Source organism: Trichoderma gamsii, assembly GCF_001481775.2.
Source record: "Trichoderma gamsii strain T6085 chromosome Unknown Scaffold_42.2, whole genome shotgun sequence".
Lineage (NCBI taxonomy): Eukaryota > Fungi > Ascomycota > Sordariomycetes > Hypocreales > Hypocreaceae > Trichoderma > Trichoderma gamsii.
In genome coordinates, this window is record NW_020171379.1 from 151,050 (window position 1) to 172,787 (window position 21,738).

The 21,738-nt window shown below is 47.4% G+C and overlaps 8 protein-coding genes across 8 annotated transcripts; 3 read left to right on the forward strand and 5 right to left on the reverse strand.

Moving 5' to 3' along the window:
• Positions 1-3,852: 3,852 nt before the first annotated feature.
• Positions 3,853-5,967, reverse strand: TGAM01_v209103 (hypothetical protein; the record flags this gene model as incomplete). Its single annotated transcript, XM_024550484.1, has 3 exons — positions 3,853-4,060; positions 4,651-5,739; positions 5,795-5,967. The coding sequence occupies 3 exons, from the start codon at positions 5,965-5,967 to the stop codon at positions 3,853-3,855; spliced, it is 1,470 nt and encodes a 489-aa protein (XP_024404771.1).
• A 711-nt stretch (positions 5,968-6,678) lies between these two features.
• On the forward strand, positions 6,679-8,442 carry TGAM01_v209104 (hypothetical protein; the record flags this gene model as incomplete). The annotated part of the gene is made up of 1 exon (XM_018802008.1): positions 6,679-8,442. The coding sequence occupies one exon, from the start codon at positions 6,679-6,681 to the stop codon at positions 8,440-8,442; it is 1,764 nt and encodes a 587-aa protein (XP_018664833.1).
• Positions 8,443-8,706: 264 nt separating this feature from the next.
• Positions 8,707-10,500, reverse strand: TGAM01_v209105 (hypothetical protein; the record flags this gene model as incomplete). Its single annotated transcript, XM_018802009.1, has 1 exon — positions 8,707-10,500. One exon carries the CDS (start codon positions 10,498-10,500, stop codon positions 8,707-8,709), a length of 1,794 nt encoding a protein of 597 aa, XP_018664834.1.
• A 775-nt stretch (positions 10,501-11,275) lies between these two features.
• On the reverse strand, positions 11,276-12,899 carry TGAM01_v209106 (hypothetical protein; the record flags this gene model as incomplete). The annotated part of the gene is made up of 3 exons (XM_018802010.1): positions 11,276-11,430; positions 11,485-11,748; positions 11,804-12,899. 3 exons carry the CDS (start codon positions 12,897-12,899, stop codon positions 11,276-11,278), a joined length of 1,515 nt encoding a protein of 504 aa, XP_018664835.1.
• Positions 12,900-15,131: 2,232 nt separating this feature from the next.
• TGAM01_v209107 (hypothetical protein) lies at positions 15,132-18,875 on the forward strand (the record flags this gene model as incomplete). Its single annotated transcript, XM_018802011.1, has 3 exons — positions 15,132-16,649; positions 16,705-18,626; positions 18,686-18,875. The coding sequence occupies 3 exons, from the start codon at positions 15,132-15,134 to the stop codon at positions 18,873-18,875; spliced, it is 3,630 nt and encodes a 1,209-aa protein (XP_018664836.1).
• TGAM01_v209108 (hypothetical protein) lies at positions 18,514-18,872 on the reverse strand (the record flags this gene model as incomplete). The annotated part of the gene is made up of 2 exons (XM_024550485.1): positions 18,514-18,614; positions 18,662-18,872. 2 exons carry the CDS (start codon positions 18,870-18,872, stop codon positions 18,514-18,516), a joined length of 312 nt encoding a protein of 103 aa, XP_024404772.1.
• An 816-nt stretch (positions 18,876-19,691) lies between the features above and the next one.
• Positions 19,692-20,447, forward strand: TGAM01_v209109 (hypoxanthine guanine phosphoribosyltransferase; the record flags this gene model as incomplete). The annotated part of the gene is made up of 3 exons (XM_018802012.1): positions 19,692-19,724; positions 19,817-20,236; positions 20,295-20,447. The coding sequence occupies 3 exons, from the start codon at positions 19,692-19,694 to the stop codon at positions 20,445-20,447; spliced, it is 606 nt and encodes a 201-aa protein (XP_018664837.1).
• A 274-nt stretch (positions 20,448-20,721) lies between these two features.
• TGAM01_v209110 (hypothetical protein) lies at positions 20,722-21,474 on the reverse strand (the record flags this gene model as incomplete). Its single annotated transcript, XM_018802013.1, has 1 exon — positions 20,722-21,474. One exon carries the CDS (start codon positions 21,472-21,474, stop codon positions 20,722-20,724), a length of 753 nt encoding a protein of 250 aa, XP_018664838.1.
• Positions 21,475-21,738: the final 264 nt, after the last annotated feature.

The following is a 21,738-nucleotide window of genomic DNA, read 5'->3' on the forward strand; positions in this document are numbered from 1 at the left end:
GCACACGCATTTCGATTTAATGCCATCATTTCCTTTATTGTTCCAATACCCATATCATTCGAAAGCAGGACATCTTTCCCTTCGCTTACCTTGAACCTGGGAGGGGTCCTTTTTTTGGAGGGCCTACATAGTTTTTTTTTTTTTCGGGTCAGATCTTCTTCGCTTTGTTGGTTCGGGCTCGTCTCGCCGCCTCTTGTTTGAGCTTCGTGGGGTTATAGGCAAAAGTTTCCCATCTCGGGGATGTTGGGTGCCATGCCACGGTCCCGTCCATGATCTTCTCGTAGTTGGACGGTATGACTCCTGTCATTGCGTCTTTGGCTACTTTGGGGTATTGCTCGACGAGTTTTGGGAACCATGATTGCTTCGCGCATCTTTTTGGGCCAAACATAACTCTCAAGAAGAAGAACCCGGTCCAAGTAGGCTCCACCAACATCTTTTTCAGTCTAAGATAGAATTTCTTCGTCGAGGAACGGCAAAGAGTTTTTGGACTTCGCCAGGGAGGGCGTGGTCAACTAACCAGGTAGATCGGTATGTATGACGTCGAATGGTTTCTGAGCTCGTTCGTCCACGATGGTACTGATTTACGAGAAATAGACTTGGCCATTTTATAGTCATGGCAATGATCGGAATGCAATTGCTACCAGTTGGTAGGGTATTGGATGGATGGGAAAGGCATGTTTTCATCATCAGCGGTAGCTAAATGAACTAACCTATAAGGATTAGAATGCAGTGTGTATTTACTGTATATCCCTTAACTTCGCAAAATAGACCTCTTTCTAAGGTATCCTAACAGGAAAAAAAGTTTCTACGCTCCATCACCTAGGTATCAAGTCCTTCTTATGCGTGGCTTGAGAAGAATTATGCTTTACAACTCAAGCAATTAAGTCACTAAGAAGTCGGTTACCTTGGTATATGTCTTCCAAAGAAGCAATTCGTTCTCGTATAAGATGCCATCTGGGAATAATAGACTAAGATCTAACAAAATGCATCTCAGAATTTTACCTATTCATTAAAGATAAGTTCAACAATACCTTTATCGCAAAGTTAAAACGCCAGTTAATCTTTTGCAGCATGTTTGGCTTTCTGAATACGTACTATCAGCTGGTAGGCTACTGAGTGATACTAAAGACGCATCGAGTCGTTTATTCAGTATTTTGTCGATGGGGTGGATGTCAGATGGCACCGCGATGAGGGGCGGATTTTGGTTAGGAGGTGGTGTCAGGGGCGGGTTCAAGATGGTCTATGGAGATGACTGCGCGTATGAATCATGTGGGCAGTGTATCTACATATAATTTATATTCTGATTTCCCGTCGTTCGAGGACTCTGAAAGAGCTTGCGAACCAGAGGCCGTGCAATGTATATCTAACAATATTATCCTGCTGCAATTAATACTAGATATATAACCTGTGTAGTTGACTCATGTATCGAAGTCTCCTCCGCATCAAATGTAAATTCGTGACTAAAGCGCCACGACAGAAATCTCGAAAGAAATTCAGATTTTGGTAAAAGTAGCCCAAATTTCTATCCTAGCGTTTCTAGTTATATTGAATCCATAGCAAGGATTTTTATGTACACAAATTCTCTTGGTCTGTTTAGAACATGCCTTTCCACCTCTCTTACTTTATTTTGTTCTCTTATTCATTTTCCGCACCACTCATCTTGCCACCAGAAGCTCAGAACTTCATTGTCGGCTTACCATTGACAACTCTCTCAGCTTTTACCATCCAGTTCGCCTCAGCTTAGCCAAGATGCCTCATCAAGTATATTCCGTCAAGCCGTCCCCACTGGAAGCTACTATCTCGGGGAAATAAAAGACAAACAAGAGGGTGAAGGTGCGCACTCTATTCCGCATCAGTCTTACCATTATTAAATTCTTCTTTGTCGGCAGTTGGACTAACTATGACGAATAGATTCTACATGCCCTTATCTCACCAGCTGTGAGCTCTGCTACCTTACGAGCAAGGATGACCGAAACTACGTCAACACAAGGATCAGAGCATTTATGAGACTCAACGAGATTGAGAGACTCACAGCACCGACCTTGGATGATATGGGATCCGCAAAACCCTTAGACGAGGCCTTACCAAAAGGCCTTCGCGAACTTTCACCAGGTCTGCTCTAAAATAGTGCTCACAGCTATGAAAGGTGCCACGGGCATCAACAGGAACAGTCTCTCCGTTGACTACAAAGAGTATAAGCGGCTCTATCGCTTCCTGTCCAAATTCGTCGCGACGAATACGAGACGGGTACCAAGGAAATCCTACAGCTAAGGAAGCTAAAGGAGCAACAAGAGGCCTTGGAACCCAAGCCGATCTCCTCTCGGCTCAAGAAGATCAGGTCGACTCGAAAGGCAAACAACGACGACGCTGCCGCCTTGGAAGAGCTGACCAGAGAGTACAATCAGAAGCTCGATCAGCTAGACGACGCCTGGTGACTCTTGCAAAAGCACTGCGTCATCTTCAACATGGTTTGGGACGCAGATGCTTTGTTCTCCTGCAAGGGAATCAACCAGGGCAAGCTATTCACAAACGGGTTTCAAGGCCAAGCACTTTACAAAGCTGGCCAGCGGGATGTGGTCGGTCCAGATGAAATGGAGGACCAAATACAAGGCGGAGTGGCGGCCAGGCACTATCTGGGTGGATCGGAAATTTGGCTGCTTCACCAAGACGGAGATTGACTGAATCAAGACGCCCCCAGCTCGCATCAACTCTGGTCCCGGCAATGTGAAATTTCCCGTGGAGGTTCGGGTAACTTTCAAAAGCTTTGAGATAAACTCAGAGACGAAGCACAACGATTGAGGCCGCTGACAGCATGAAGTTGCCAAAGTATGCGACCATGAGACTAAGGTAATCTACAAGGCTTTGGCTTTTACGTTGGGCGGCTTTTACTCTTTGATGTTTGCATTTCGAAGTCGTTCCTTTTGCGCTTGGGGACATCTGAAATTCTTGATTGAACTTTCAAGAGTTGAACAACCGAGAAGGCCTCCAACAACACAACTCCCTAGCGATCGCAGCATTGCAGCAGAAGCTCAAGTTGACCAAACAAGAGCTGCGAAAGTTGAGCACCGCATAGCTGAACTCTTCATAATCACCGACAGATGGGTTTAAAAAAATGTTCAACTCTGAAGTACTATTAACCAAGCAACTATAATCCCCCAAGAATTTTTTTACTTTTTCAAGACGATAATAATGGGCGCTTTTGATGTGATGATATAGGAGAAGATTGGAGAGAGTTTGATGGTTTCCGAGAGATAGCAGTGAATATGGCGATACTGAGGCCATGGAGATACAAGATTGCGAGATAAAGACATAATACGAATAATAAAACTATAGCCTATGATCACCGTAATCCGTGTTTATCGCTTCACAAATAGGCTTCTGTGGCAGAGACGTATTCTTGGTAAACGTGGGCTGGCAGTGTCCCCTATATGCGCTCTACACGCTCTTAACGCCTTACACGCTGCGGTGTCGAAAATTGATTTTTCAGATAGATACAATCAAACGCTAGGGCAATTCAATTACGGTGTTTAGATATTAAAATGTTACAGCCCATCCTGCTGTTTCAAAGTCGTCCTGATGATCTCAGATAAAGTAAGCCATAGATATCTTCGCTCCTTTCACAACCACTTTCATTTGCAGAGTTTGGCAACTAAACAAAGCAGCCATCTCAAACTTCTCCAAACGCCTAGCTATACCTATAGGTGCAAAGATGCCGGCCTACAATGGCGGCTGCCTCTGCGGAAACATTCGTTACATGTATAACGCAGAGCCCGCAGCGAAAGTGAGCAGCTCTTCTTATTTCATACTTTTTACAGCCTGCTTACTGGAAGTGGCTAACTTGAGTGCTATCAATCACAGGTCCTCTGTCACTGCAGCGATTGCCGCAAAATTAGTGGCAGCAACTACAGTGTCAACTTTGTTATCCCTGAAGCGGTATTCCAAGTCACGAGTGGTACCCCAAAAGTCTTCAGCAAAGTTGCTGATTCTGGTGACAGTATCAGTAGCTACTTCTGTGGCGATTGCGGCAGTATAATATGGCGCGAATCTGCTAATTGCGGGCCTAATAAAGTGGTTAAAGCTGGGACATTGGATGATAGCGGCAAAACTATATCAGCTGCGGTATTCGATGCAGAGGTGTTTACACGCTCGAGGGTAGATTGGGTGCGACCTATAGCTGGCGTGAGTCAGAGAGTTGCAGAGTGAGCTGTTCTTCTCATATCGATCATGGTCTGCAATGAGGTGCTGTTCAGGTATTCGTGGGTATAGAACCAACGTATGATAGACTAAAGAAGAGCCCAATCAGCCACAAAGACTTCTCGTTAGTCCTAGATGAGTATTGTGTGTATACCAAGCAATCATATAACTCGAGCTACAGCGATATACTTTCTTACCAATCTCATTGTGGCTTATATTGGCGCTATCGCTGCAAGATTCAGTTTACGTTGGGCAGCAGAGGCCGGGGTCTTTTAATGAATATCAGTTTTTTTTTCTTTTTATTTTAGATGCTGCTACCGTATATATGATACATGACGAACATTTATTGATAGTTTGTGACCTCTATTATATCAAGATAAATACAAGAAATGGTGAAATGGTTTCAAAGCCTGAATTCATGTCTTATACATCAGTGTCGGCCCGCTCCGCAGCAACCGAATGGTGAGTAGAATCACAGCACAAGCAGCAAGACATGAGCCACAGAACAGCTGCACGCCAAGGTATGATCCGGTACGACTGATGATGGTTCCGCCAATTGGAGTTCCAATCAGCAACCCAATAGACTCAAGCGCAAAACACATGCCCAGCCGAGTCCCAAGCTTGCGGATGTCCGGAGTGATCTCCATCATGACCACCGCTATCAAGGACACAAATCCTCCCGAAAAGAAGCCGTATAACGCTGAAAGCGCGATTACAGCCGACGTACTCTTTACAGCAATCCAACAATACGCCAGTATAGCCGTAACAGTCAATGCTGGACAAAGTACGTTGAGTGAACCGATATAGTCCGCAACAAAATTTGGGCCAAACCGGCCAAATGTTGACGTAGCGTTCAAAATGGCAAGAAGATAGAATCCCAGATTAGCATCCACAATTCCGGCATCAATTGCATAAGGCTGCACATAAACGAGGAAGTTGTAAAACCCCAGGAAGCCTAGAAAGCAGGCCAGACAAAAGAGCGAATATTGAGCTTCTCTAAATGCAGAAAGCTGTAACAGGGTTCTCTTCTCCTTTGGTCTGAAGCGCTGTCGCATTACACCAATCGAAATAGCGCAAGTTGATAGAGAAAGAAAGGCGATGATGCGGGTCGCCCAAGAAAATCCAATCTTTATTTCGAGTTGTCGAAACATGATGGGGATGAGGACTCCGCCAATACTGCTTCCCGATGCAGCAATGCCATTTGCCAAAGCTCGTCTCTTTTGAAAATATTGCGGTAGGAGTGCAACTGATGGGACGAACAAGAAGCCGGCCCCAATGCCGACGCAGATACCCTGTGCCAGCATGATCTGATAGTAGTTTGTAGAGAGACTCGTCATCATCATGCCAAGCACAACGAGAAAAGTGCCGGTGGGTAACAGCGCATAGAAATAGCCTGCGTCAAAGAGCGGACCACTGACGACTCCAACTACCATGAGAAGGGCTGATTGAACCGAACCGATCCAGGCAATCGATGAAGGCGACTGATGGGATAGAATATGTTGTTCGTAGTAGGTTTCGAACACTCCAAAGGCGTTGATGATTCCCCTAAACATGGATTCATGAGTCATTGTTCTCTTGTCTCAATATTGTGTATCCTTACCATGAGTTGAAATAGAGGAAAAAAGAACCGAGCACTTGCAGCCAGGCCTTGGCTCCAGTGTCAAAGTCTCGCTTCACATCGTCTTGTCTATCGTCTTGTGATAGAGCTGTTGTAGTTTCATTTGGATCAACAGAATAATGATTCTCTTTGTGGCCGGAGCCGGTTTCACTCATTTTGGGTCGATTTCAGTCGGCACGGGGTATGCCGCTTGTGTTGTTTCCGTGAGAGAATGAGAAAGTTCTGGCGCTCATATACAGAACACGAACAAGACGGCCCTTCTCTTTTACTAAAGAGCATAGAATCGAAAGGAATCTGAGAATCCATTGGTTATGGACTTGTGTCTTCCTTACGGAGACATAATGTCAATCATTACACGCCGTACCCATATTCGACTCGAATACGGCGTTAGCGGCGTGTAGAGAGGCCTAGTCGTGTCATGTCAATCTGCGCCCTTTGGTCGATTACATCTGTCAAAGATTGATGCTTCGGGATATCCGATCCATGGACGTTGTCTACATGTATGCAGGCCAGTGTCAAGCAACGCTATGAATACATGCTCTTTGTGAGAATAGTGAACGATATTGTATGAGTGCTTTAATCGACCGGTAGGAAACAAACAAATGCTTTGCTCCACTATTCATATATACCATAGCACCAACCTTTAAGTCCATCTAATGTGTTTGCCAGGGTTGTTAGAACAAGTACAAGTATCAGCGGGACCAACTGTCACAGTGCCAGATCTTATTGGCACGCGCCATAGACGCCGGAAACGCCCAAGACGCTCTAGACGCCTTGCCTCTGCTGATGTCCTCTTCCTCTATGTGCACATGAAGTTTCAGTTGTCTCGCTATAGCAATTGACCTAAATCTCCCAAATCAATAGCCATGGACATTCCTGACCTCTTTGGCCTGTTTGATGTTGAAGGGGGATTCAATCTGCAGTCCGAGTGCGATGCATTCCTGCAAACTCCAGAAACCACCTCCTCACCCGTGGATCATCTCACTCCGGCTATCGACGCCAGCACTCATACTCCAGATCAAGAAGTAACTCCTCAACAACGACAACGACGCTATGCTCCGCGAAGCCGTCAAGGCTGCCTCACCTGCCGTGCTCGCCGGAAGCGTTGCGATGCCCATCATCCTGATTGTCGCAATTGCACTCGTCTTAACGCAGAATGTCGATGGCCAGACAAGCTTCAGATTTCAGGTTCCGGCAGTGGCACAAAGGCTCTGAGGAATCGAGATGTTGCGACTACAACTCGTTCGAATTTGGAATTACTCGGTTCTCAGACTAACTACACGGGCGTTAATTTCATGGCTGATGCATATCCCACAGTATTTGCAACTGCACATAAAAGTATACCCAGAGGTTTGGCCATAGAAACGCTGCCTGGGCGTCAATCCAGCCCTACTCAGGCTTCTCTCGAGCGCCACCTGTTATCCTACTATATACACACCTTCATCCCTCAAGTAACCGTCGTCCAGTCATCATCGAACTTCTTCACATCTCTGTACATTCCAATGGCCTTCCACTGCACCGGTGTCATGGATGCCATCATTGCTTGTGCTGCAGCTCATCTTGCAAAATCGGTGCGTGGACCAGAAAAGTCTCGAGAGCTCAACTCAGTGGCCATACAGCGCCAGCAGCGAGCGCGTGAGTTCATTACAGAACATACGGAGCGACCCGAACACTCAGAATCAGGAGAGTACAAGCTCGAGGTTGTTGTAACCCTCTTGCTCTTGATTGGATTGGAGACTCAGACAGGAGGTCGAAGTCTGAGATGGATGCAGCGAGTCAATTGCGTACGGCAATTGCTTCAGACTTACTCAACAGCCATGGAAAAAAGGTGGAGTTCGTGGGAAATGGATTGTGTTCAGAGGCACTTTTTATATCATGATGTGATGGCGCTCATCATGGAGGATGTGCTGGACCCAGACACGCGGGCCAATCTGTCGAATAGAAGCGGTCCTTTCAGAGACTGCGCTGCCACTCTCCCGGCATCACGAACACAAGATATTTTGGACCAGGCAATGGTTACGATACCTGTTTCTCCATCAGAGTTTCTTCAGAGCGAAAACATCTCTCAAGGTGTTGATTGCCTCCTTGGCTTGTCCCGAGACTTGTTTGGCATCATTACTCAGCTGCGAGATCTATCTAACCGAGATTCTAAGGACATGGATGCGCCTGAACTCCTCAAGCTTGAAACTGACCTTTCAAACTGGCAGTACGATAAAGAAATGGCAGCGACTTTGGACCTCAATACCCGCTTGGACCTGATTGCACTTACTGAATGTCACCGTCTTGCCGCGCTGATCCTGCTCTATCGGCGATATCCCGGCCGATCTTACTGTTTACCGCATATAGCATCACAAATCATCTGTACCGTTTCAAGAATAACCCCAACCAGCGCGGTAGTCTCTGTTTTGACTCCGGTTCTCTTCTTGGCCGGTGCTGAACTGAACTCTGAGGCGGACATGGCATTGTGTGCAGCAAAGCTCAAGAGCATTAAGGAGGCCAGCAAGATGATGAATATAGTGTCTGTAGAAGAGGTACTTCGAGCTGTATGGAAAGAGCGGTTGCAGAATAGGATCCAGACGGATTGGCTAGAGATTCTACGGGCTCGGCGATGGACTTTTAGCCTTGGATAGTATTGATGATACTATAACGCTTTGCATGACTATTTCTATGTTCAATACCAAAGTGTTGAACACTATTTGAAGTTTCATTCATAAAGAAAGTCATTCGTGCGAATATAATCCGGTTTTAAGCTCTGTTTAGCCTAAAATGCGACGCGTTTAAAAGTATCCTCGCCAACAGATCATGAAACGAGTCAATAGTTTCCAATAGCCAACATGCATGCGTGTTTCCATCAAAGAACAGTTTTTTACAAACAATCTTTTTCTTTTCAAAGATTAAACTATTGCCACGCTTTCACAGACAGATTCATCGAATGCCTCTCCATTCATCACTCCATGCACATAACATTCCCCCACAAGGCTCCAGCTTTGCCCCTGAGCACGCAAGACAAATGGGTAATTCCCTCCCCTCAAAATGACAATTGTGTCTCCAACGGCAGATTTATCTGGCACTAACGCATAGTAACCCTTGCGAGTTGTTGCAAATCGCCTTTTCAAAGTGTACTTGAGGCTTGCCGTTAGAAGTGCTTCAGTCTCTCCCGTTTCCCTGACATCCACTGGCCTTACGCTGATCTTTTTTTCCTGTTGGCCTTGCACAGTTGAAATAGTGACAGAGCCACGGATCCCCTTTTCTGAAGGATGGCTTTTCGCTTCCTCCCATACTTCATGAAATCTTCTTTGTAGCTTATCATAGGCAGGTTTGGGGCACCCGGCAAGTTGTGTGATGAAAAGGGCGTCCAGAGCTGTACCTCCGGCAATGTAATCGCTTTTCTCAGCTAATCCTGCAATTGTTTCCAAGACGTGAGGAATGCAGCAGTTTTCACCCCATGCTTCGCCATATACTCCAGACAGTCTTGCGATCTTGTCAAAAATAACACCTTTGCCATTTAAAGTGATTCCGTCCATTGACACGCTAGCTCTGCAATCTTTATCGCCTCCAGCATGGTGATTGTGAGAAATGCCGGACAGGATTGGAGTCCGTAAATTGATTGGCATCTCTCCCTGGTTTGTCCAATCGGGCGCCCAGGAAGGCAATCCTGCGATGTTTGTGCCGTGTTTGGCATAGCCGAGTATATCAAGGTTACCATCTCTCTGTATATATGACTTTGCAAGGCGTGTATAGACTTCCACAGTGGTCATGTTATAGTCCACGTTGCAGCCTAGAGAGGCGACGTCTTGCGAATCAGCGATTCCTAGCAGCGCAAACACTTTGTCCCGCGGGTCAGTGGATTCCTGTTGTCGGTATCGATCCAAAAGGCCTATGAGCTTGACGTTCGACACCGCCATCTCTATCGCAGGCCTGATCAAATGGAGGAAGTTGCCCAAAGGTTTGTCTCTGTTCGGTTTCTGAATTTGCAAGCAAGCGAACGTCCATGTGGCTATGAGGTATTCTTCCCAGGACACGCTGTGCTCTCCCCAAAAGAGTACAACCTTGTTCTGTGACACAGCAAGTTCTTGAATGATCCAGACTCTGGTGAAGTAGGGGCGTTGTTCCAATTGCATAAAGGACTCGAATAATTGCATTTTTTGATACACTCGCGGTATAGCTGGGTGCCTTAAGACATTATGATCATAACTTATCGGGCGTGGCATTCCCTGAAATGCGTCTGTGAAGACCACCATGAGGTATGGTATTAGCTCAAAGGCCCTCGCAGTATCTGCATTTTCTGGGCCAAGCCAAACAACTGTCTTTCTGGCTTGTTGGTAGATTTGCTTCATGATGGTCACTTGCTGCGATCGCTCCGCAAGATCGTCTTGGTTGATACATATCGCATCAATCCAGAGAGTTTTTGTGTTCTCTTTGTCGCGTAGCTTGAGCAAGGCATCGTGGAGGTTTTGGGTTACGTCAATGTAATCCTTGCCAATGTAAATACGCAGAGGATTTGCAGCATCGCCCCAGCAGTAACTCAAGGCTTCAAAGTCTGGCTTGTTACGGAGATTTTGATGCACAATGCTGCAATTAACAGGTTCACCCGGTGACCCAGGCCGGAGATGAAGCAAGCGGATCGACCTTGTCTTATCGTTGTCTTTGGAAAGCGGTTCGTATCGAAATCGCGTGACGTTTTCCATTTCAAATTGCAACCAAGTTGAATGTTGGTAAGGATGGCGTCAAGAAGGATCTGTTTGAGAGGTGGTGCATACCTAAATATATACATGTAGGTAGCGTTAACACATGTAAACCAATTTGTCTAAACACGTTGGCTGCCTAATTTCACAGCCTCTGCATCCAGATCGCGTCATGGCGTCTGTACTTGTCTGCCTACCTAAGGCTGTTTCTAGCTACTATTTCTCAGCGTAAATATCGACGATGTAACGTTGAAGAGGGACAGCCACTAGCTCACAGCGAGGTCTTTGCAACACTTGAAGAGGCGGAGCGAAATGATGATGTGCTGCAGATTGCTTCTGAGGGCAATGGTAAAAGCGGGCCTAAGAGTAGTCGTGGTATAATTAGAAACTAAATGAATCATATGAATAAGTCCAAAGTTGGAAATAGATCGCAAGTTGCGCCTTGTTGCTACTACATGTAGTGGAGGGCACTCTACATTTTTAAATACATCCCAACTTAATGAGAGCACATGCGCGAAGAATAACAAAGAGGTTGTTTTTCAAGCATGTTTTTATTCAAATTATTTAGAAAGGTATTATTAGATAGAAGCTCTGAATAGCTTATCGTACATTACAATTTTTTGACGGGGAGGCAATTAATCGACAATTCGATATACAAAGTTCTGATCTGCCGCGTTTCGACATCCTCAAAGACAATTAGGTACATCTCGCATTGTTTATAACAAATCCCAAACATCCAAACGCCATAGTCACATCTATTTCAAGACACTGGCGCAGATTAAGCTCTGTTTAGGCTGACGTTCACTCCATCTTTGCAAGTTGTTGCAAGAGCATAGAGTTCAACCCATTCTGTATCTTCATTCGTTGTTATCGTCTCGAAAGTCTGCACCATTCTTGATACTAGATAGTGAGTTTCTAAGAGCGCAAACTTTTCTGTGCCGGAATATTAGTATTTAATACAGTCTCCAAGGCTCTCAGGCTACTTACGGCCAATACAGATTCGCGGTCCGCCGTTAAAGGGCAGATATCCCCAACCTGGTCTGAGTCCATTCCACCGTTCGGGCACGAATTCTTCAGTATCAGGTCCGAAAATCTCAGTATCCCGATGCATGGCGTAGATGTTATACATGACAAGGTTTCCTTTTTTGATGAGAAGAGGTGAATTGCCGTCTTCGCCGCCGCCATATGGGAGAATCGTGTCTTTGGAGGCTTCGCGCGCATTGGTCGGGATTACAGGATGTAGTCTCAAAGCTTTGGCGAAGTCAGCTAAATGATACCGATAGTGAAGTGAGTACGCTTGACTTACATTCCTGAACACACCACTTCAGATACTCCATGCCATTCAGCTGATTGCTTGTCGCCGGTTCTGTACCTGCAATTGCAAAGACTTCTCGCCTCAACCGTTCGTAGACATGCGGCTTCCTGGACAAAACGAAAAACAAGTTGCTTAGGAGACAAGCCGTAGTATCTCGGCTTGCAACCAGTATATGAAGGATCTGGTCTCTCAGCTGCTTTCGGTCTGTCGTTAATGCTGCTAACCCTTGTAGGACATTAAGTCCGGAGTTTGTAGCCTCATCGTCATCTCGTTCCTTGTCTAAAGATACATTGATAAAGTCATCAATGTACTTAAACACACGGCTTCGTGCCCTCATCGCCCCAAAATTGAAGGAAAATATCTGAAGTGGCCCGAGCTGCATCTTCCTAACAATCTCCGTTGAGCATGCCAAGTAGTCGTCAACAAACTGCTTCTCTTTGGCGTGGCTAGATGCGCGATCAAGCACATGCGTTGAGTGACCCATAAGGAAATCCGTCGCAAAGTCCATGGTGAGCCAAAAGAAGAGCGGCTGTAGATCAACCGTATCCCCACCAAGAGAAATTCTCTTAAGCAGAGCCTGGAAGTGCGTTTCTAGCATGCTAATCATGTCTTCTTTGTTTTGCTTTGCGAAGCAAGGCCGCAAGACGGCTCGAGCATGTGACCAAGACTGTCCGTTCAAGGTAAAGATGCCGCTTCCGAGAAGTCCCATCATGGCATTGACCCGAAGGCGGGGAAGCTTGAATTCATCAAAGCCAGAAGCCAGGATGTGTTTAATATTCCGGCTGTCACATGTATATGTCGCCTCCCATGTCCATCTTTGGCATACATAGGTAGATCCCAGCTGTTGAAACGTCTTGTAGGTGTAGTCGAGGTATTTGTCGATGGGTTTTGTGAAGAGGCAATCATAGATAAAGTCAAGTCCAATGAAGCGGTCCCTGACTGGGGCCTTGGATTGGGCATCTTTGCAGCCTTTTGCTTGTGAAACTTTGCGCTGGTGGATTTGATGGCTTATATGGCGAAGAGTGTAAGTGACGAGAAGGGAGAAGAGACAAAATATTAGATATCGACTGTCCAAGAGAGAAGACATTGCTCATAGTTTCTTTATTGAAGATTCAATATTCAATAATATCAGTTGCCCTTGAAGCGGTCCTGGTGTGCCAAGATGAAATATCATGGTTCTTCGTTTAGACATATCTCCAAGTAGAGCGCTTCCACCTTTCAGATCAGGGGCCCACGTCGATACTCGGTTCGAAGGGATACATACACAAGGTACCTAATTATCTAACATACACGTCTTCCCAAGAAACAAAGTCATGGGGGCATGTGCAGAGTCCCGGGAGCACATGGGTCCTGGCATCCAACTACGGACGCAAGATTTCGGGAAAAGGGGCTAGCTCTATGCCCTTTCACATACGTCACAGCACTTCTAGGAAAGGTGTGTTTCACCAATAGTATATAGGCAGAAGCTTTGCACACATAGGACCGAATAATATCGATAGTTTCCTGCTCGTGTTCCTGTCTTCTGCTGTGGAACTTTTGGGCGCAGCAGCTAAGTATGTACGGAAGCCCATTTCGACGCGTAGAAGATGCGCCATTGGCTTCCATCTGCCGTCAAGGTGTATAATAATAGCATCTCATGACAGAGGAGAGAAGTTTTGACGGATTGTGATCAGTCATTTCAATCAATACTCGACAGCACCCCCTGAAACCAAATTCGGCCAGCTCCTGGGGGAGAAATATATTATCTGGACCGCTAGCCTCCTCCGCACCATGCAGTCACACACAGCATTTATTATCCACTGCCTTATTGCAGCATTCAAAACTGGGATGGCTTGAGATCCTGACAGCTGTATGTCTCGCAACCGTACAGGATCGTGCTGCTCAGATGGCTCAACGCCGATCCGACAGTGGCCTTGCACGCCGACAGCGTGGAGGAAAAGCAGATATCCGGCATAAGCAATTCCTTTGTCCCGGGAATTACCGCGCCGAAGTGGTTAGCCGCAGCAACGTGGAGCCAATGGGCGCGGGATTGTGCTGGTGTGAGTGACGTGAAGACATTACGAGATGCAACCACTCGAGACACGGCTGGGGAGAATTGGATCAGAGTTGCGTTTCTCAATGACATAGTACATGTCGTATTTACAGCCTGAGAGGACAATATGTGAACTGTTCAGTTATTTGTCAGCGTATTCCTAAGAAAAGCTACTTCCATCACTATTGAAACAGTCAAATCTGACGACTGTACTGTCAACGCTACCAAGTAACTTTGATCCAAAGTCTCTGTACAAAAGGTTCATCTACTTTATATAAAGGTAAAATTAGGACGGCATCAGTCGAGACAAAGATGAGGCGGTGCTCATCCTTCCCTTCTGTACCGGCTTCTGTTTAATTGCTACGTTACGCTCATGTCATGTATCGGCTGAAGGCGCCTCACTGCTTGTATTACCTCTACTTATCAACAAATCTTCGCTAACAACTTGAAATGATCCCTCAGACTACCACATTAAACATGGTAGATCCCAGTTCAAGTTCAATCAAGTCAAAATGGATTGGACATCAAGCGAACATTGACTTGCCTGCAGAAAATGGGGTATGCCAGCGCCATCTAGACTTTTTTGCCTTTTCACGGCTGCAGAGAGTCTCAGACATTTAAGATGTGTGCAACTTCGGACCAACAATTCATACCCTCAAGAGCTTATTTACTCTCACCTCGCACAAGTCAGCCACGGGTACATCCAACTTCTACTGCCAGCCCCCCCTTTCCGAATTGCCGTCGAGATTCCAGCCATACGTCTACGCCGTATTAGACCACCTGTCTTAAAATTGCGTACGCTACTTGCCGGTACTTGGCAGTGTGGTGCCACCTTATATAAAGATTCTATTCGGTTCGCTGCCAGGGCGAGCGGCGCCGTGCTGGGCAAATCATAGGACAGATGCCAGCTCTTGTATTACAAAGGTGCAGCATGTCTCAACCAACATCTGCAAGGTGGATCAAATGTGCGTTAGGCTTCCAAGCTAATGAAGAGCTTGAAACGGCTTTGCTCACGATCGTTACAGTAAGCTATCTTGGAGGATGAGTACTAAATGGCTGCCTTGAAAGAAGAATTTAGAAGATAAGGGGTAGTAATGCAAGTTTTCAGACGGTTCAAAATGCTCTCAACATCTTGGCTCTCTATCACATGGTCTCTTAGCCAATATCAACTGGGTTATATATATCTTGTTGATCTGACAATTTTGACGTTAAGACATCGTTTACCTTTGCCCCCCTGAAATATCACCTGTTATTCTATAATTCAACTCTCAACCAAACTAACTGAAGATGGCCTCCCATGATAACAATTACACATCCACCTCTGACGCCGCCATTGCAGAGATCCATGGCGAGCTCCTCTCAGACCTCGATCAGCAACTCTGGGATATCCTCTCAGCAACAGCCTCTGCTCACCCCGACAGAGAAGCAATCGTCTCTCTCTGGCAACCTGCAGATGCCACCCAATCATCGGAAGATCCCAGTCCGATCGCGCAATCGCAATGTCTCAGATGGTCGTATGGAAACCTCCGGGACAAAGCTGAGCATCTGGCCGCCGCTCTGGAGAAGCTGGGCGTTGGCGCCGGCATGCACATCGCCGCCGTCCTTTGGAACTGCGCAGAATGGGGCCTCTTCTTCTGGGCCTGCGCCAAGGCCAGGGCCACCTTGATCCCCATCGACGCTCGTGCGACAGATGACTTTGCTTATATGCTGGAGTCAACCACACCACGGGTACTGGTGGTTCAGGATGCAGACACGGCGGCGCACCTGACCAAGCAAAACGCCAGCCTCCCGAACATGGTCCTCCGTATCCATTGCGGGAGGAGTAGCACCGTGGTCGATGGATGGATGAGCCTCGACGACCTCCTGGCTCGGGATTCCTCCTTTCAGGGGGATCAGTGGCCTGGTGACACAGACGATCAAGGACCGCCCCGAGCCAACGGAATGCGCGGGAGTCACGGCGACGCTCCCGCCCTCGTTGTCTTCACGAGTGGAACCACCGCGAAGCCCAAGGGATGCCCTTTCACAGGCCGCAACCTGGTGTCGCAGACCTACAATTACGATCCCAACGTGGACCCGTCGTTTGTCGACCGCTGGCTGGTCCACACGCCCGTGTGCCATGTCTTTGCCATCAACAACGCGCTTCGTGCGTGGCGGCACGGCCACACAGTCGTATTCGCTGCAAAGTCTTTCCATATAGACGCTACGTTGCGGGCCTTGGTAGAGGAGAAGTGTACTGTCATGTCAGCCACGCCAACTCTGGTCAAGGCCCTGCTATCTCATGACTCCTTTCCGAGTCCCCGAGACCTGAATCTGTCTATTGTCTCGATTTCAGGGACAATGGTTGGGCCAGAGCATGTGCGTCTCTGCAAAGACGGGCTCGGTTCACGAGATGCTATCCAGGCGTATGGAATGAGTGAAGGAGCACCAATCATAAGCTGGTCGCGACAAGATGACATGCTTGTAGATGGATACCACCCAGGGGTTGGCAAAGTCCTCGCTGGAGCTGCAGTTCGAGTGTGTCGCCATGGTAGCCGAGAAGTGCTTTCTCGAATGGAAGTTGGAGAACTACATATCTCTGGATCATCGGTTATACATGGCTATTTTGGCGGTGTTGAAGATGACGAAGAAAAATTCTACAATGACAAGTCGGGAAGGTGGCTGAAGACGGGAGATCAAGCGATGATCGATGAGAAGGGAGTTGTCTACATCCTTGGGCGATACAACGACTTGATAATCCGAGGGGGTGAGAATATCAACCCTTGGAAAATCGAGTCGGCGTTATCCGAGGTCCCAGGACTTGAGCAAGTAGGCAATTTTACACTCTGCATCTTGAGATGACAATAGCTAATAAAATTTATAGGCGTTTGTTGTAGGAGTACCAGATGACATTGCCGGTCAAGTCCCTGTTGCTATTGTCAGGCTCTCTTCAAGAGTAACCAAGGCCAAGATATTGGAAAAGGCAAGACTCTTGGGCCCTCAGTATACGCTCGATGCCGTGTACACGTTTGCAGAGTTGGGCCTTGAGAGTATCCCAACAACTTCTATTGGAAAGCCTAAAAGAATGGTGCTGGCCGATACTGTAACAAAAAGACGACTTGCTGAGAAAAGTCAAAGCTTAAAGACTGGAAGTCAAGATGACGAAGTAGCGGTATTAGAAGAACGCTTGGGGGGAATATGGGAACAGCTGATGGGAGTTCGACCAAAGAGGACAGATGACGTTTTCTGCTTGGCTGACAGCATCACACTGCTTCGATATTGTGACACTGTTCTCCGAGCATACGGAAAACGCATTTACCTTCAGGACCTGAGTAGATGTAATACCATCGAAACTCAGGCTAAGCTGCTAGTCACCAGAGATGCATCTCCAAGAGCAGGAGTTGGACTAATGCACAGGCCAATCATTGTTCAGAATGATGACCACAGAGCACTCTCTAGGAGAGAGCAAGCATACAATTTCAGCCAACGTTTGGTCTCCAAAGTCGAGGCTGTTGATACTTTGGCCGCGGCACAAGATCAAGTTGAGAGATTCGACCTTGACAGATCCGATGTTGAAGACATCATCCCCATAAGGCACTCCATGTATCGGGCAGTTGTTGGTCAAAGAGCACAGTCATATCGTACCCGTGTTGTCTTCAGAGTCCATAACGCAACTATTTCTCACATCTACGATGGACTGTTCAAATGGATGGCGAATAGACCTCTCCTGCGAACAATTCTCTTGGGCGTTCAAGGACAGCTCTATCATATAATTGTGCGCCATAACCACAACATTTTCCAGAAACTAGTCCACGAGGTCACTGCAGAAACGGAAAAAGAAGCAAAAGATGTTTACGAAGACGGCTCTACAAACACTCACTCTCCGATGCTCATGTTCAACGCGACCATCATAAAAGCAAAAGAAACGGGTCGATACCTCCTCTGCCTGACGTACAACCATTCTATAATGGATGCCTTGACTCTCCTTTCTTGGCACCGAGACATTGACCGGCTCATACACAATTACAACACGGTCATACCCGGACAAACACCGTATCGACTGTTTGCAGACTTGTTTGAGGGGTATCAAGAGAGCCTGCTTGCTCAACAAGCAATATCATTCCACGTTCAGCGGCTGAGGGGTATTTCCCGCTACAAGAACGCAATATGGCCCAAGCAACGCGCTCCAGGAATGATGATTGCCGGCGATCAAGACTCATTCTACTTCTCTGAGCGCCAAAACTCCCGAGATCACGTATGGAAAGGCGAATGGCAGGCAAGAGCCGAAGAGTTTCGATTCCCGCGCCGAAGCAGGATTGTCCGCTTACCAGGTCTGTTCAAATTGCGCAACTCATATAACCTGGAATCAATGCTGTTCACAAAGTGTGCCTTGGTGCTATTCAATGTGATTCAGACAAAGTCATCAGTTGCGTTGTTCAATTCGTGGGAGAGCGCTCGTTCATGGCCATTTGTCCCCGACTGGATAGCAAATGCTCTTCAACCACCCATGAGCATTGACGGCCCGACAGTCGAATGGATTCTCAATATGTTTGAAGTGAATGGCGAGGAGGTTCTCGCAGACTTTATTCACCGCATGGTTCTCGAACAAGAGGATATCCACCGCCATGAACACGCGCCGTGGGAAAAGATTGTACAGGAGCTTCGAGAAGAGGGCGAGGTGGCAACGAATGCGTCATTCCGTCAATCTTTTGTGTGGGATGTGAGCATGGGAGTCGCAGCGTCTCGAGGATTCCGCAGTGATTTTGATACTCTGGAGCCAGTGGCCAAATATGACTGGCCAGATTGGTAAGTTGATCAATATATTATCTCATGCTACTTACTTGAAATAACAAAACGACTACTAGTGGGCTCTTTTGGAGCGCTTTCATGGTTGATCAAGAAAACATCTTCTTCATTGCCTCGTGGGATACAGCACAGCTGAATGCGGAAGAAGTAGACGGGTATTGTGATGACCTGGCAGACGTAATGAGGAAGCTTGCTGACGAGAGCAACTGGAATCGAAAAGTGGGAGAGGTGTTTATGTCTCCTCATTGAACAGATTTTTGAGTCACCTTGATTTCTCTCTTGGGATTCACAACAATGTATTGCAGCTCATGCCTAATAAAAATACCGGACTTTCATTTCATAGACGGTGAATCAGAAACAGTCCTCTGTTAATCCATTCACTAACACGCCAAAAGAGGAGATTATATTCGTCAAGGCAACTATTCTTAACCCGGCTAGTAAACATCTGCAGCTATACGCTCAAAGGCACCGGTGACTGAGTCACGCCTGGAATCCTCTCTTCCCCTTACACCTAGATGCACATACATGGGGGGCAATATGCTGCTGCCTACGGCCTTTCCCGCCCGGATGCTGGATGTCAAGTCAAAACTGGTGGCATGTAGATATTGGTAGAACAGGCCCGGTAGTCTATAAAGCACAAGCAAAGAAAATTCTCACTAGGCCAACGCTTATTCGATCAAGATCCCTGGCCCAAAAAATTATCCGCCGCAGCTTACATATGGGGCGAAGCCAAGCTGTACGGAAATGAATCACAGTTAAAGTGACGGCACCAATGGTGGGGGAGGGGGGGGAAACAAGACTAAAAAAAAAAAATTATCGGAAGCCGCCGAAAGCATGTGGGCAGCCATTTTCTGGTGATTGCCTCGCTTTTTTTCTTTTCCCTTTTTTCTCTCCTCTTCTCCTCTTCCTTTTTCTTTCTTCCTCTTGGGCATTCAGCATCGCTCCCGAAGTCACCAGCTTCGTCTCGTATCTTTTTTCATATTTCTCAAAATTATATAGTTACCTCATTTCCTCTCTTGATACCCCCCTCTTAACGAATCACGCCCTTGCGTTAAAGCCGTCACAATGGTCGAGAAGCTCTACGTTACCTACAATGATGTATGGAGAAGCCTCGAATAAGCGCCCATTCTCTCTGCATCTGCTGTAAGAGAGAGTTTTAAACAAACGCTAACCCGGCGTCACTATAACAGGTCCACAAGCTGTGCCAGCAGGCCGCTCCCAAGATCCTCGAGGACTTCAAGCCGCAGCTCATGATCGCCATCGGCGGCGGCGGCTACGTCCCCGCGCGTATCCTGCGCTCGTTCCTCAAGCAGCCCGGATCCCCCAACATCCCCATCCAGGCCATCGGCCTCTCGCTGTACGAGTCGCTCGGCAACAGCGAGGTCGAGGAGATTGGCACAAAGGTCACCCGCACCCAGTGGCTCGACCTCTCTGCCCTGGGCGAGATGGAGAACCTCATCGGCAAGCGCGTCCTGATCGTGGACGAGGTCGACGACACGCGGACGACGCTCGAGTATGCCGTCAAGGAGCTGGAGAAGGATGTCGAGGAGGCCCGCCAGAAGCTCGGACCTGATGCCCCCAAGGCTGAGTTTAGCATCTTTGTTCTCCACGTGGGTTTTATCTTGGCTATGATGAACGGGAGTGGCTTTTTGCTAACGTTGGATACAGAACAAGGACAAGCCCAAGAAGGGCCAGCTGCCCGACGAGATGGTCAACAGCCGCTACATCGCCGCCGTCACTTGCGGCGACGCCTGGATCAACTATCCCTGGGAGGCCATCGACATTGACGAGCACGACCGACTTGCCCAGAAGAAGGCATAATGTGTTCTATGTTGCTATTTAAGCTGGCGAAGAAGTAAAATATAGATGTATAAAAAAAATTAGTGAAAGATACCAAAATTATATCATTGCTCCTGTTTCCTGCTCTAAATGTACTCTCCTCCGCGTCTATCAATACGTATCGCATGCTGAATACAAAAACTCTATGCCGTAATGTCTTTATAATACACTGTGTAAGAGCCAAAAAAACATGCCGCCCGCTGTAGCCTAGATCAAATATCTATTTACCCTTCTTTGTTTTCTTTCTGTAGGTTCTCTAGCCCCCTAATGTGCCCTCTCGCTGGTGCCGCTCCTTTAGCCTCTTCTCTTGCTTCATGAATTCACGAATGCCAACCGGGACATTCCGAAAGGCCTCTTCATCCCACATATCCTTGGAAATCTTGCTCGACCAGGCCGTTTCGGATCCGCCACCATCGACATCCATGGTGCTGCCTCCGGCTTTTAATCGTGCCTTTGCTTCTGCCTTTTTTGTCGACCATTCTTCTAAATCTTCTCGGTACCGGTCCCACACGCAATTGACGCACCCGCTCATGCAGCAGTTGTCCGGTTCTTCTGGGCGAGGAGGTATCAGGATGCCGGCGACATATGTAGACTTTGCCTTCTTGGCGGCAAGAAGCCCTGCTTCTTCGGCGGGGCCAAGGAGGCGGGAACCGAAAACAACACGCGCTCTGTCTTCTGCAGTTGTCGGCAGAGGCTCTTTATGAGACGGAAATGTGACTGCTGGGCTTGATTGGCCAAGCAAAGTCTTGGGCGCATCGCTTTGAGGCTTGTGACTCAGAGTTGTTGGATCCTGGGACGGGGCCCTCTTCGGTGTTGCGGTAGGTGAATATGCAGTAGGATTCTTCAAGATGATTTCGTAGTATGCTCCAAGCGGTGTTTTCTGCGGCCATTGCTCATCTGCGCCGGCTCTCGTGGTGCTGGCAAAGCATCGTTGACAGCACTGCCCGTGCGACAAGGCCGCGCTCGGCCGTACGAGGCCTATTCGTGATATTAACGTTCTTGACGACATATTGTTAAGTTGACAAGGTTGTGAGGATCGAGCTGCGGCGGATGCGACGCAGCGCATAGGGCAGATATATAAGACAAAAAGCCGGAGAAGAGAGACACGCAAAGGGCCCGGAATTCGCAGTTCGGCGTCGCAAAGCTTTTGTGGGGGGCAATTCGGACGTCATCGGGCGGGAAGCCGGCAAGGATTTTTTGGCGATTGAGCTGCACGTGATGGATGGCATCAAGAGAGTCACGAAGCGCCTTTAGAGGGAGTAAAGTATTAAGA